A 14185-nucleotide genomic window follows, 5' to 3' on the forward strand; every position below is an offset into this window, starting at 1 on the left:
TAATGAAAGTCCCAAATTCAGTATCTCGGAAAATTAGAATATTGTGAAAAGGTTCAATATTGAAGACACCTGGTGCCACACTCTAATCAGCTAATGAACTCAAAAGCCTTTAAATGGTCTCTCAGTCGAGTTCTGTAGGCTACACAATCATGGGGAAGACTGCTGACTTGACAGTTGTCCAAAAGACGACCATTGACACCTCGCACAAGGAGGGCAAGACACAAAAGGTCATTGCTAAAGAGGCTGGCTGTTCACAGAGCTCTGTGTCCAAGCACATTAATAGAGAGGCGAAGGGAAGGACCAGCTGTGGTAGAAAAAAGTGTACAAGCAATAGGGATAACCGCACCCTGGAGAGGATTGTGAAACAAAAATGTGGGGGAGATTCACAAAGAGTGGACTGCAGCTGGAGTCAGTGCTTCAAGAACCACCACACACAGACGTATGCAAGACATGGGTTTCAGCTGTCGCATTCCTTGTGTCAAGCCACTCTGGAACAAGAGACAGCGTCAGAAGCGTCTCGCCTTTGGACTGCTGCTGAGTGGTCCAAAGTTATGTTCTCTGATGAAAGTAAATTTTGCATTTCCTTTGGAAATCAAGGTCCCAGAGTCTGGAGGAAGAGAGGAGAGGCACAGAATCCATGTTGCGTGAGGTCCAGTGTAAAGTTTCCACAGTCAGTGATGGCTTGGGGTGCCATGTCATCTGCTGGTGTTGGTCCATTGTGTTTTCTGAGGTCCAAGGTCAACGCAGCCGTCTTACAGGAAGTTTTAGAGCACTTCATGCTTCCTGCTGCTGACGAACTTTATGGAGATGCAGATTTCATTTTCCAACAGGACCTGGCACCTGCACACAGTGCCAAAGCTACCAGTACCTGGTTTAAGGACCATGGTATCCCTGTTCTTGATTGGCCAGCAAACTCACCTGACCTTAACCCCATAGAAAATCTATGGGGTATTGTGAAGAGGAAGATGCAATACGCCAGACCCAACAATTCAGAAGAGCTGAAGGCCACTATCAGAGCAACATGGGATCTCATAACACCTGAGCAGTGCCACAGACTGATCGACTCCATGCCACGTCGCATTGCTGCAGTAATCCAGGCCAAAGGAGCCCCAACTAAATATTGAGTGCTGTACATGCTCATACTTTTCATGTTCATACCGTTCAGTTGGCCAACATTTCTAAAAATCCTTTTTTTGCATTGGTCTTAATTGATATTCTAATTTTCCGAGATACTGAATTTGGGACTTTCATTAGTTGTCAGTTATAATCATCAACATTAAAAGAAATAAACATTTGAAATACATGAGTATGTGTGTAATGAATGAATCTAATATACAAGTTTCACTTTTTGAATGGAATTACTGAAATAAATCAACTTTGTCATGATATTCTAATTTTATGACCAGCACCTGTAGAAAACGCAGGAGAGAGTAGGCAGCCAGTTGGCCGAGGTCTCCAGGATTGAGGCTTTGTTTTTAGACGTTTTACAATTTTAATCTCCATCTTTGCCCACTGTCCACAGTTCATCGATTAATTAACGGACAGATTGTGTTGATTTCCATTTATCTTTAATCGGTTTCTACCTTGTCCTTTGTTTATTTTAAGAAATCTGCATTTGTGTGTGTACTAGCTCTGTATTTAGTAATTAGATATTTTAAATGGAGAATTGCTCAAAGGGCTCTGTCCCTTCCCTCGGTGATGTTAAGTTGTATTGTACTTAGTGTACCCTCCTCCCAAAAAAAAAAAAAAATCACTGTAATACCCAAGAAGCAGCAGGAATCCAACAAAGAAGCGGAGTTGAACTGTACAAACCTTTCTTTCTTTCCGCTGTTTCAATATCTCACTGTCCAGATCATCCAGGTGGTGAAGAGGTGATGTGTAGACAGGCAGAGCTATCGAGGAGCTGCTCTTTAAATGGATGATTTTTATATTTGTTGCTTTCTGCAACACAAAACATCACAATCACTTAAACATGAAAGCAGATAACACAATGCCCATGTAACTGTTAATCTGTGAGCCGATGCCCAGGAATGCAATTGATTTGGTAAATTTGACAAGAACTGTTTCAAGCAACAACTAACTAAAGCACTGGACGTGCTCGGCTAACTGAAGAATAAGACGTCTTAATGTGTCCCCCTGTGTGTGAAGTGTGTGTGTCTGCTCCACAGAGAGGAAAGCAAACCATGGCACTGAAGGTATGAAAACACGGATTATTTTATTAAAATGGTATCTGGCTTTGGTCCACACTGATACAACACGGCCCCGCTCCATCATTTTTAGATGAAACACTAGCTATGGGCAAGCTTAAACAAAAAACATGAGAACTGGAAGAAGGCCAACAAGGACTTACTTTGTAAAGCTTTGCAGCAATGACACCAACTACCACACAGATATTCTCTACCACCTGTTCAATCGTCATCCTAGAATGGGCCACCTTGACGTTACTGTAAGAGACACAAAGGCATTCTGGGTCAGTGTGATTTTTTTAACTTTATTCCCACCCACTGATTCACCGAGACATGATCAGCTTGGATGGGCACAGACAGAAATGACACTGAAAGACAAGACAGAAGGAGATTCATTTGCTTCTACAGCAATAGAGAACATAAAATTAGCAAAAATGGAAAAAACGTCAAAGCTACCGTGGCTGTCCGTTTGTCTGTCCAGGATTTTAAAATTGACCTACTGACTTGAAATTTGGTACACGTATACTACGTGACATCTACTATCTGCTTTCGGGGTGATGATTGACCTCCAAAGTTATTCCTTTTTATTTTTTGTAGAATTAACTCTTGGCAACAGGCAGCGCATGTGTACAGGCGCCGTACTCATTCCTACCACCTTCGCCGTCACTTCCTCTACCTCTTCATATCTTAAATCATTCTTGAGGCAGATTGAAGACTTAAGTGCTAGCTTAAGTGAAAAATGAAAGAAAATGTACTAAGTAATTGCAACAAAAACTCTTCACGTTAAAACTAATTAAGTCAAAGATGCTGACGAAAGAAGAGAAGAAGCGGGCCGCTAGGGCGGAGAAAAGAAGAGCCGCTCATTTAGGAACAAGTGCATCAACCTCTGAGCACACGAATGGTAAACGTACAGAGAAAGAAAGAGGAGGAAAACTAGGAACGCTCACGTCAAGTGTATTCACTGCACGTTATTGTTATAGCAGTGCGTCGTTACAAGTAACTAATAATCCCACAACCATACAGTGCATCTGGAAAGTATTCACAGCGCTTCATCACTTTTTCCACATTTTGTTATCTTACAGCCTTATTCCAAAATGGATTAAATTCATTTTTTCCTCAGAATTCTACACACAACACCCCATAATGACAACGTGAAAAAAGTTTACTTGAGGTTTTTGCAAAGTTATTAAAAATAATAAAATTGAGAAAGCACATGTACATAAATATTCACAGCCTTTGCCATGAAGCTCCAAATTGAGCTCAGGTGCATCCTGTTTCTCCTGATCATCCTTGAGATGTTTCTGCAGCTTCATTGGAGTCCACCTGTGGTCAATTCAGTTGACTGGACCTGATTTGGAAAGGCACACACCTGTCTATAGAAGGTCCCACAGTTGACAGTTCATGTCAGAGCACAAACCAAGCATGAAGTCAAAGGAATTGTCTGTAGACCTCCGAGACAGGATTGTCACGAGGCACAAATCTGGAGAAGGTTACAGAAAAATTTCTGCTGCTTTGAAGGTCCCAATGAGCACAGTGGCCTCCATTATCCATACGTGGAAGAATTTTGAAACCCCCAGGACTCTTCCTAGAGCTGGCCGGCCATCTAAACTGAGCAAAAATCATATCACGATCCTTTTAACACAAAATCACGATCCACAATGTGAATTGCAATCTCTCTTTTCAATGTGGCATACACTTAAGAGAATATCCGGACTCAAACTCATCAAGATCTAAGTAACACTTTATTTTAAATATCAAACAAAGTTGAATTCAACTGTTATCTTGTTCACTAGCTAAGTGGAGTTAAGGATCACGTCCTGAAGCTGGCGAGTGAGTGAGGAAGGCCCCTCCCCTCGGCCCGTTGCGTGTTTCTCGGAGTTGCGCACATAAATCGGTACCGCAAGCGAAATGTGATGCATAGCGAAATGAGAGAAGTCACAAAATCACCTGGAATGTTCAAGCAAATTATAGAAAAAAACCCGATCTAAATCTGTTAAGTAGTTCTCTCATGAAAAGCGGACAGACAGACAGACATTGGATTTTATATATTATATATTAGTAGACCTTCAAAATGATGTGCAGTTAAAGTCTCAACAGCATTTTCAGAATTTCTGGAGCTTAGTAGAGCCAGATAACTATAAGAATCTTCACCAAGCAGCTCTGAAAATGTCTGCTTTGTTTGGGTCTCCATACCTCTGTGAGTCTGACATGAATGTCATGAAATCAAAGTTCAGAACAAGACAGACAGACAGACGAACATTTAAATGACTCCAGAAGAGTCAACCTGAGTGGCTCCACTCCACCACACACCTCAGTGCCAGTCATCCGACTAACTAAAAAACACGACTGGACATGTGAATAAAGTGACACAGTGACATATGACAAATGAAGAAGTCGTATCTGTGGATTTGGTAATTGCATTGTTTTGTTTTGACAGCTTTCATGTTTTAATTCAATAGTGTGAGATACACTAGAAAATGCACACAGACGTACAAAATGCAGTTGCAGGTGAACTCAATTTTTTTTTTGTGATGTTTTAATGCAAATGAGCTGTGCACACCAACATTTTGTAAATGTTCAGGCAAAACAAGCTTATTCAGTTTGTTTGGGTTGAAATAAGCGATGAGAATAAACGTTAGAAAACATGAGGAGCTCTCTGCCATTTTCATTTTGTAAAAGTAGCTCTCAGGCCAAAAAAGGTTGGAGACCCCTGATCTAGAGACTAAAGGTGGACATGATGTCATGGACAGGACAGGCAGCAATAGCCATGATGCCCTCTAATTTTGCCCAAATTCCCTTTTTCAGCATGGATTCCAGCGAGCAGAGGGGTCGCTCTTGTAATACAGCTGGCCCTTCCTGATCAGTTTGATCAGTCATCTGGTGTTCCACAGCAGTAGATCCAAAACAGAAGTGACATTTGCTACTGTGGACAGGTAGAGCATCTCCAGCAGCCTATCACACACATTTAAGGCCTAGAGCCTCCTCAAAAACAGTAGCCTGCTCTGGACCATTTTAGTACAGTAGGTGTGTGTTGTCCGGCCAGATCATCCTACTGTTCAGACACCACCTTGGGTATTTTGCTCCCGATAAATCCATTACTGTGACTGATCCCAGAGAACCTCTAATACAAAAAAAAATCTGATGAAATGAGCTTGAGGGGAGCGGAAAACAATTCCACAAACAGGTAGAAATCTGAGTAAGTTTTCTCCATGGTGCTAAATCATAAACAGTAAACGTTAACATTATATAAAGTTATTGTCTGTTTTTACCTGCATTATTATCAATCTTTAATTTAATATTGTTTTTTGTTATCAGTAAGGTGCTGCTGGAGTATGTGAATTTCCCCTTGGGATTAATAAAGTATCTATCTATCTATCTAAAAGCTGGGAAATTTGTTGTAGCATGTGTGTCAAGTGCCTTGTGACAGAATGATCTACAAAGGGTACCGTCTTATATATAAACATCTACACGTGGAAGAGTGTGTGCCTGTCTGCCTGTCTGGCCTGGAAGTGCGAAGCTACAGCATGAAGTTCAAAGAAATCGACTGTCACCAAAGTGAAAATGCAGAGAAAAGAGAAACTCCCTTAGCCGCTAAAACACAAGCGAGGCGAGAACATTACCAAAATGAAACCTCCGAGGAAAGTGAACCTTGCTTAGCCGTGTCGCAGGTGACTGGGGGGCGACCCAGCTGGTTACGTTAAGAGGATCGGGGGCACCCGGAGTGTTTCTGGGTGCGCAGCCGGCACTTCCGCCACGCTGGGGAGTGCCAGTGGAAGATTGTCAGGGGGCACCTGGAGCACATCTGGGTGTGTATTAAAGGGGCCCTCCATTCAGGGACTTGAGTCGGGTGGAAGAAGGACGAGGTCTGAGAGGAGGCAAGGAGGCGGCCTGAACAAGTGAGGCATTGTTGATGGTGGCCAGGACTGTTGGGGACTTTGGGCTTGTGAGCACTTTATTGTAAATATGGATGCTGTAAATAAACGTGTGTGGGGTGATTTGAACGTGTCTGCCTGTCTGTGTCCAGGGCATGTTCCACAGCAGCTAAAACACAAGCGAGACGAGCACATCGCAAAACGAGACCTCTGAGGAAAGAGACACTCACTTAGCCGCTAATGCACAACTGATCCGATTAACTGACTGAAGTGTCAGAATCCATGGTTTCGAGGAGCTCAGGCTTTATACAGCACGGGCTTACACAGCTAGTATAAAATAAAACTGAACGACTAAACTCCATATCCTCCCAGTGGTTCCCAAACTCGGTCCTGGGGAACCCCAGTGGCTGCAGGTTTTTGTTCCAACCAGATTCACAATCGGTGATAATATCCAATAGCAACTGATCAAATTTAATTAGCTGGTCTTTTTTTTACTCTTCTATTATTCTGCATTCAGAAAAACACAACAGTCTGGTTTTTAACATTTATAAGACATTTAGAAATATTTCTATTTTTTCCTAAAGCTATAAACGCTTAACTCTCTTTTGTTGTTTTCCTATTATTTTCCCCTTTTCCTGTGCAGTTTGCTCCCTTCATTTAACCCTAATAGTGACAATTAACAACCAGCACAGCAGACCCCCAGGATGATGAAAGCAGCAACGACTTCAGTGTCAGACCTGCTAATTAGTAAATAATCAATAACCAGAACACCAGGAAAAGTAGAATTAAAATTAGTTTGAAAATACTGTTAACAACTTAAAGAAATACATATTCCACATATAGCAGCTTATTACATTTTAATAAAAATCTACCAAACTTAGTTTGTAATTTCTACATTGACTCCAAAACACAGAAACTGGGAAATAACGACTCACTTAATTAGGCTAACAGTCCAATGAAAAATGGAAGTTGGTTGGAACAAAAACCTGCGGCCACAGGGGGGTCCCCCATGACTGAGTTTGAGAACCCCTGCTCTAGACCCCTTATACAGGTGCTGGTCATAAAATTCGAATATCATGACAAAGTTGATTTATTTCAGTAATTCCATTCAAAAAGTGAAACTTGTATATTAGATTCATTCATTACACACAGACTGATGTATTTCAAATGTTTATTTCTTTTAATGTTGATGATTATAACTGACAACTAATGAAAGTCCCAAATTCAGCATCTCGGAAAATTAGAATATTGTGAAAAGGTTCAATATTGAAGACACCTGGTGCCACACTCTAATCAGCTAATTAACTCAAAAGCCTTTAAATGGTCTCTCAGTCGAGTTCTGTAGGCTACACAATCATGGGGAAGACTGCTGACTTGACAGTTGTCCTAAAGATGACCACTGACACCTTGCACAAGGAGGGCAAGACACAAAAGGTCATTGCTAAAGAGGCTGGCTGTTCACAGAGCTCTGTGTCCAAGCACATTAATAGAGAGGCGAAGGGAAGGACAAGATGTGGTAGAAAAAAGTGGACAAGCAATAGGGATAACCGCACCCTGGAGAGGATTGTGAAACAAAACCCATTTAAAAATGTGGGGGAGATTCACAAAGAGTGGACTGCAGCTGGAGTCGGTGCTTCAAGAACCACCAGGCACAGACGTATGCAAGACATGGGTTTCAGCTGTCGCATTCCTTGTGTCAAGCCACTCTTGAACAAGAGACAGTGTCAGAAGCGTCTCGCCTGGGCTAAAGACAAAAAGGACTGGACTACTGCTGAGTGGTCCAAAGTTATGTTCTCTGATGATTTCCAAAGGAAATGCAACATTTACTTTCAAGGTCCCAGAGTCTGGAGGAAGAGAGGAGAGGCACAGAATCCACGTTGCGTGAGGTCCAGTGTAAAGTTTCCACAGTCAGTGATGGTTTGGGGTGCCATGTCATCTGCTGGTGTTGGTCCATTGTGTTTTCTGAGGTCCACGGTCAACGCAGCCGTCTACCAGGAAGTTTTAGAGCACTTCACGCTTCCTGCTGCTGACGAACTTTATGGAGATGCAGATTTCATTTTCCAACAGGACCTGGCACCTGCACACAGTGCCAAAGCTACCAGTACCTGGTTTAAGGACCATGGTATCCCTGTTCTTGATTGGCCAGCACACTCGCCTGACCTTAACCCCATAGAAAATCTATGGGGTATTGTGAAGAGGAAGATGCAATACGCCAGACCCAACAATTCAGAAGAGCTGAAGGCCACTATCAGAGCAACATGGGCTCTCATAACACCTGAGCAGTGCCACAGACTGATCGACTCCATGCCACGCCGCATTGCTGCAGTAATCCAGGCCAAAGGAGCCCCAACTAAATATTGAGTGCTGTACATGCTCATACTTTTCATGTTCATACCTTTCAGTTGGCCAACATTTCTAAAAATCCTTTTTTTGCATTGGTCTTAATTGATATTCTAATTTTCTGAGATACTGAATTTGGGACTTTCATTAGTTGTCAGTTATAATCATCAACATTAAAAGAAACAAACATTTGAAATACATCAGTCTGTGTGTAATGAATGAATCTAATATACAAGTTTCACTTTTTGAATGGAATTATTGAAATAAATCAACTTTGTCATGATTTGCTAATTTTATGACCAGCACCTGTATATACAGTGCGAGACTGTCACAGATTTTCATGAAAAATTAACAGCTCCCTACATAATATAATTAAAGTTGGTCCTCGCGTACTAAATGGTCGGCTAGTACCCTTTTCTATTATCGTGACGCAAATCGGATTTTCGTTTTTAGCATTAGGCACCCAAAGGGGACATTAACATTAGGGACTTATAGGCAACTATGCTCCATCCCCACTAACTTTAAGGTTAGTATTTGTGGTTGGGGTAATTTAAACTGGGGTAAATTAAGCAACCGGGGTGCCTCCCCCATGGAGCCCAACACTAGAATGGGTAGGAACTGCCGTCTGTTTAGTACACAAGTAAGTTAAAGTTTAACGGAAATTCGACGCACAGAGCCACATTTAATTAACTCACCAGAAATTGGACAATCCATTTTAAATGAAAATAAATTAATGTAGAGAAAGAAGACAAAAAGCTCTGTGAACAAGGCAGTGGCTCTCCTATGCTATGGGAAGGACATCACTCACCAACAACATCCTTTGTTGGTGACAGTGAGGACAGTCGTCTTCATCACCTTGTTTATCTCATTCTCTAGAAACGCTGGTTTCAGGTTCACAGAGATGGGCACTCTAAGAAAACAAAACATACAAGAGAGATTTAAATCTTAAAAATCCACCAAGCAAACTGCAGATAAATTTCGTTAATGAAAAAAAGAAAAAGCATCCAAAACAGAAAGGCAACAGCGGCAGTAAATGGCTACCTGCTGGCCAATACTCAAGACAGGTATGGTAACACAATGCAAGATGTTACGCAGCAAGTCAATACCGTGATGCTTTGTTTCACAGAGTGATAAATCGATTTATTACATATTTTTTCTCGCATTTAACCAACCATATGCCTTGTCACTACTCTCTATCAGACCTGCACATGACCAACAAATCCCTCCCAGGCTCCCTCCCAAATTAAGACCACTTGTGGCACAGCCTTACTTCTTGCTCTTATAGAAATGCTTCCCAATCTGAGTTGGAAGAAGTCGATAAATCCTGGCATCGGCGAGAAACAGGTCGAAATTACTCAGCAGCCGACGTTTGGCCTCAAATGGCTTGTATTCTTTTTTTAAAGTCTTGTAGGAAATAACCTGAAAATATCAGAAAATAAACACACATAATTAGTTAACAGCATAGAGTTCAATATGGGCCAATAAACTTAAAAAGTGTTTTTGAGAAATGAGTCTGGCACACATTCTATATGTGCAACAACCTTTTTTCTTTATTCCTGTGTGGATTATTTGATTTGAATTTTCACCAAATACTTTTAAAACAAACTTTTGGACTGAGAGATTTCTTTCAGCAGGCGTTTTACCCGTGCGTGAATTCGCCTTACACTCCTGCAGCTACAATTGTCATACTGTATGTGTATGTATTTGAGAGCACATGTATGCCAACCGCAAGAACCTTTTCCACTGGGCAACACAAAAAAAAAAAAAAAAAGTTAATTTAAAGAAAATGCCACAAGTTAAGTTAGGAGAAGCCATCCTTCTCTTGCATGCCCCCCGTTTACAGGCATTAATTAGGAAAAAATCTGGAAGCAGCTCAACATCACTGACGTCAAATTGAAGACATGACTTCATCCTAAACCCAGTGTCACACATGAGACCCCTGGTAAAAGCAAGGCATTTGTGGAGCTCACTGCTGTATACCGGGAGTGATCATCAAGCCACACAAACGCAAATTCAACTTCAGTTCCAAACTCACTTCTGATACATAGCGGATGTTCTTATCTGCCAGTAGCTTCTTGTAGAATGCTTCCGTCTTCTCGGCAGACATATCAGGCTCATCTCTGGTGAACAGACACACTTCTGTTGAACCCGTGTGGATTGTATGGGGCAAGTGACTGCAAGAGAGTAAAAGAGAAGACCATGAAATGACTAACATCACCATTTATGAACTGCATTCCGCTGGGTCACTCTAAAATGTATGATAAATACTGAAGTCAGTTGTGTTTAAATGGAGAGATGCTGAGTATATCGGGACAAGGGTGCTAAGGATAGAGCTGCCAGGAAACAGGAAAAGAGAAAGGCCTAAGAGAGGAGAGGAGAGGACATGCAGGTGATGGGTGTAACAGAACAAGATGATGAGGACAGGAAGAGATGGAAGAAGATGATCCGCTGTGGCGACCTCTAACAGGAGCAGCCGAAAGAAGAAGTCGTGTTTAAACTATCACTTTAAACACCAATCAAATGCTTCAGACAAATGTGATTTGAATAAAAACTGCAATTTGAACCATTGTGACCCAGACAAAATACCTCATCTTGTGAGACACTCCTGATTAAGATCAGCCTAATATAAAAACATAAAGGATCAGGTTTCACTTCTCAAGGTGATTTAAAAAAGTTCTTACTTTACTCCACATTTTATTTAAGCATTCGTGTATAAATATTAGCAGGTCCTGGGGCCTCAAAGTCTAAAATTTGCTTATGCGCACAAACGTGCCTAAGCCACTTCTTACACAAACATCAAGGTTTATATAAAACAAACGTGACGTGGTAATTGGCTGAAAGCTCTGGAAAGTTTCAACCCTCCGTACACCCGATGTGGACTTTTCTGGTGTTGGCATTTTAGCGACTCCAGGCAGCAGGACAATGAGATGACAATTGCACACTTCGATCAGCCACATCCATTTTCTAACCTCAGCTGTTTTGAAATTCTGAAAGTGTTAAAGATTTTAAATCAGTAGGGGAAGATGGGGCAGGTTGTTTCAGGGGTTGTCTAGCAAAAGTTATTATAATCTATGAGGGTGCGGATGTCACTGGATAGTGTGTAAAGAATACAGTGATGAGTAGCAGACAGTCAGGTAAACAGTAGGACTGTTAGTTACATCACGGATTAAAACTTGCATTTTTGTCAACAAAAAGGCATCTTTTCGTGAAGATAATGTGAAAGGCACTATATAATAGAGAGATAAGATAGATAGAGAGATAAGATAGAGAGAGATAGACAGATGTGAATGACACTTACCTGTGTTAAGATTGGTTGAAATCTAGTACCGTATATACTCACGGAAAAGTCAGGTCTTGAAACCCCCCAAAAAAAAAATCGATCATAAAATCAGACCCTGACTTATATGCCCGTTCAAAAAGGCAACTCTTAATATTTTATTTATTTATTTATTTTTTTAACATCTTCTCGCCTCCTCCAATCTCTTCTCAGTTTCTCCAACATATCGAATTTTGTTGCAGCAGCGCAGTTACCAATTTCTTTCGCCACTTCAACGACTTTTAATTTAAAACCAGCTTCTTATTTTCTTCTAATTGAAGGCTCCACCACAGATAAGGGATGCTCTTACGATAAAGGTGTAAGAAGGTGCAAGATACAAAAATACACAAAACAGTTCAAACATTGCTTCGGAAAATAGTGCGGGTATCACTGTGTGGTCACGTAGGCACAATATAAATAAAAAGAAAAAAGGCCGTGTGATCCGTTTTTACTCTCTCAGGTGGGCGTTAGCATATCGTAATCGCTTATACAAATAGCATGAGTTTTCCGCATTCAATTTATACGACCGACATTATAAAATACAGGAAATCATACGATAAAATCAAGCCCCGACTTACCGGTGGGAGAACTTATCCACGAGTATATACGGTAACTGATTTGAAAGTTGGAGTGTTTTCCTTTATTTATTTGGTTCATCAAAAGGGACAACTGTCAGATTTTTGGTTTCTTGCAACAGGGGGTGCGTATGATGGGTAATGGAGATCTGCTCAGACCCTCACACAGTGGTCTGTACAGGTAGCCATAAGCCACAGCCACGCTCACCGCCGACTACTGTGGATCTGATTTGCTGAAAGGAGCGCCTATCAGACGTGTAACAAGAGGAAAATACTGAATACAGCAGACGTTTACAACAAAACTCTCTCAAGCTAAATCTGAAACATTGAATTAACCTGTAAATGAAAACTGTACAAACTATTTGTCTGTTTTAAGGGTAAGTGCCATCCAGGGGAGCTACTGTGGCAGGACGGATTATAACATTTGTTGATACAGCCGTCCTCTAAACTCGCAACTGGTGCAGGCAGGACCAACATCTTTACAAGGCACCAGCCCAGCACAGGGTGAGAGCGCACACACACACACACACACTATTATATATATATATATATATATATATATATATATTGTGATATGTGGCCGGCCTTTCATCCCGGCCAGTACCCACAGGGCGCCAGGTGGAGCCCTTCCTGCAGCATGGAGGTGACCTGAATGCCAGCAGGGAATACTGGACAATGTAGTTTATATTCCCAGCCCTGTTGGATACCTTGGGGCCCACTAGAGGACGCTGCAGGGAGGCACAGAGACTATTTGCCTTACACCCAGGAAGTACGTCAGAGTCATGTGGACAAAGGGAACGATGTGCATCCTGGGTGAAGAAAAGAAGGATTTTTATCTGACCCGGAAGTGTTCCAGGTCACATGGACAGAGAGGGTGAAACGCTTCCGGGTCAAGGACTATAAAAAGGACAATGAAACACCAGAGCATTGAGCTGAGTTGGGTGGAAGGGTGGCAACACGTCTGGGAGTGGAGGATTGTATTGATTGTTTATTTGATTATTGATTTATTATATGAGTATTGTGGAGTGTAGGTGCTTTGTGCACTTTAATATTGTCCAAATAAATAATTATTGGACTTTTACCTGGTGTCTGAAGAGTGGTCAGAGGGTTCAAGGGGTCGAGAGGACAACAAACTGTCACAATATAATATATATAATATATATATATATTGTATATAATCTCAGGGGACGATTCTTCATCACCAGTTCACCTAACCTGAATGTCTTTGGGCTGTGCAAGGAAAACAAAGCAAACCCACGGGGACTTGTGCGGGGAAGTTGATTTGAGATTTATTAAGGAACTTGGTATGGGACGTGGGGTACGTACAGTTTTCTAAATTAGATTTTTGTGTGTGTGTGTGTGTGTATTCTATATTTGCCTTTCTAGTTAAGCAAAATTTTAGTATGGAATCCAATCACGCGAGGCCCCAATTTTCATATATATCAGCCTATTTAAAATTTAAGAAGCACACCTCCCTCTACAATTTCCAAATTACTACATTCAACCTTGAGCAGTCCAGCTTGTTGTACAATTTTAAGTGTCAATCCTGACTGTGTCCTCCACACTGTGGAAATCATAGGGCCCTCCATTCTTGCCATCTTACTGCCTGGAGCTCATTTTATTCACTGGAGTTATTAGTTTTTTCAGTGTTTAAAGCTCTTTAAGCTTTAGATGGCTTTTGCTGGTTTCCAAGTCATTATTTTGGAAAATGCAGACACATAAAGGACAAGTGTGGTATGAAAGACAAGGCACTGGGGTCTCTAAACCCTAAGGCTGCTGGTTCACGTCCTGCATCCAACCTGCTGATGATCCAACTATAAAAGGCACGTGAACTGATATACTATGGGCCTGCAGGCGTCTAGTGTCTTGGGATGTTGCTCTCTCTATGAAATTTTA

The 14185-nt window shown here is 41.4% G+C and overlaps 1 protein-coding gene across 2 annotated transcripts in view; it reads right to left on the minus strand.

Moving 5' to 3' along the window:
* The window catches only part of rsl1d1 (ribosomal L1 domain containing 1), a 40888-nt gene that overhangs the window by 11771 nt on the left and 14932 nt on the right, over positions 1-14185 (minus strand). For both annotated transcript variants that reach the window (XM_028814106.2, XM_028814105.2), the window contains exons 3-7: positions 10434-10572; positions 9669-9817; positions 9207-9308; positions 2351-2444; positions 1813-1941 (exon numbers count right to left, since the gene is read on the minus strand). In XM_028814106.2, the coding sequence (XP_028669939.1) occupies positions 1813-1941; positions 2351-2444; positions 9207-9308; positions 9669-9817; positions 10434-10572 (613 nt within the window). The remainder of the gene's footprint in view (positions 1-1812; positions 1942-2350; positions 2445-9206; positions 9309-9668; positions 9818-10433; positions 10573-14185) is intronic.

The sequence above is a fragment of the Erpetoichthys calabaricus genome, chromosome 11 (genome assembly GCF_900747795.2).
Source record: "Erpetoichthys calabaricus chromosome 11, fErpCal1.3, whole genome shotgun sequence".
NCBI classification, from domain to species: Eukaryota; Metazoa; Chordata; class Cladistia; order Polypteriformes; family Polypteridae; genus Erpetoichthys; species Erpetoichthys calabaricus.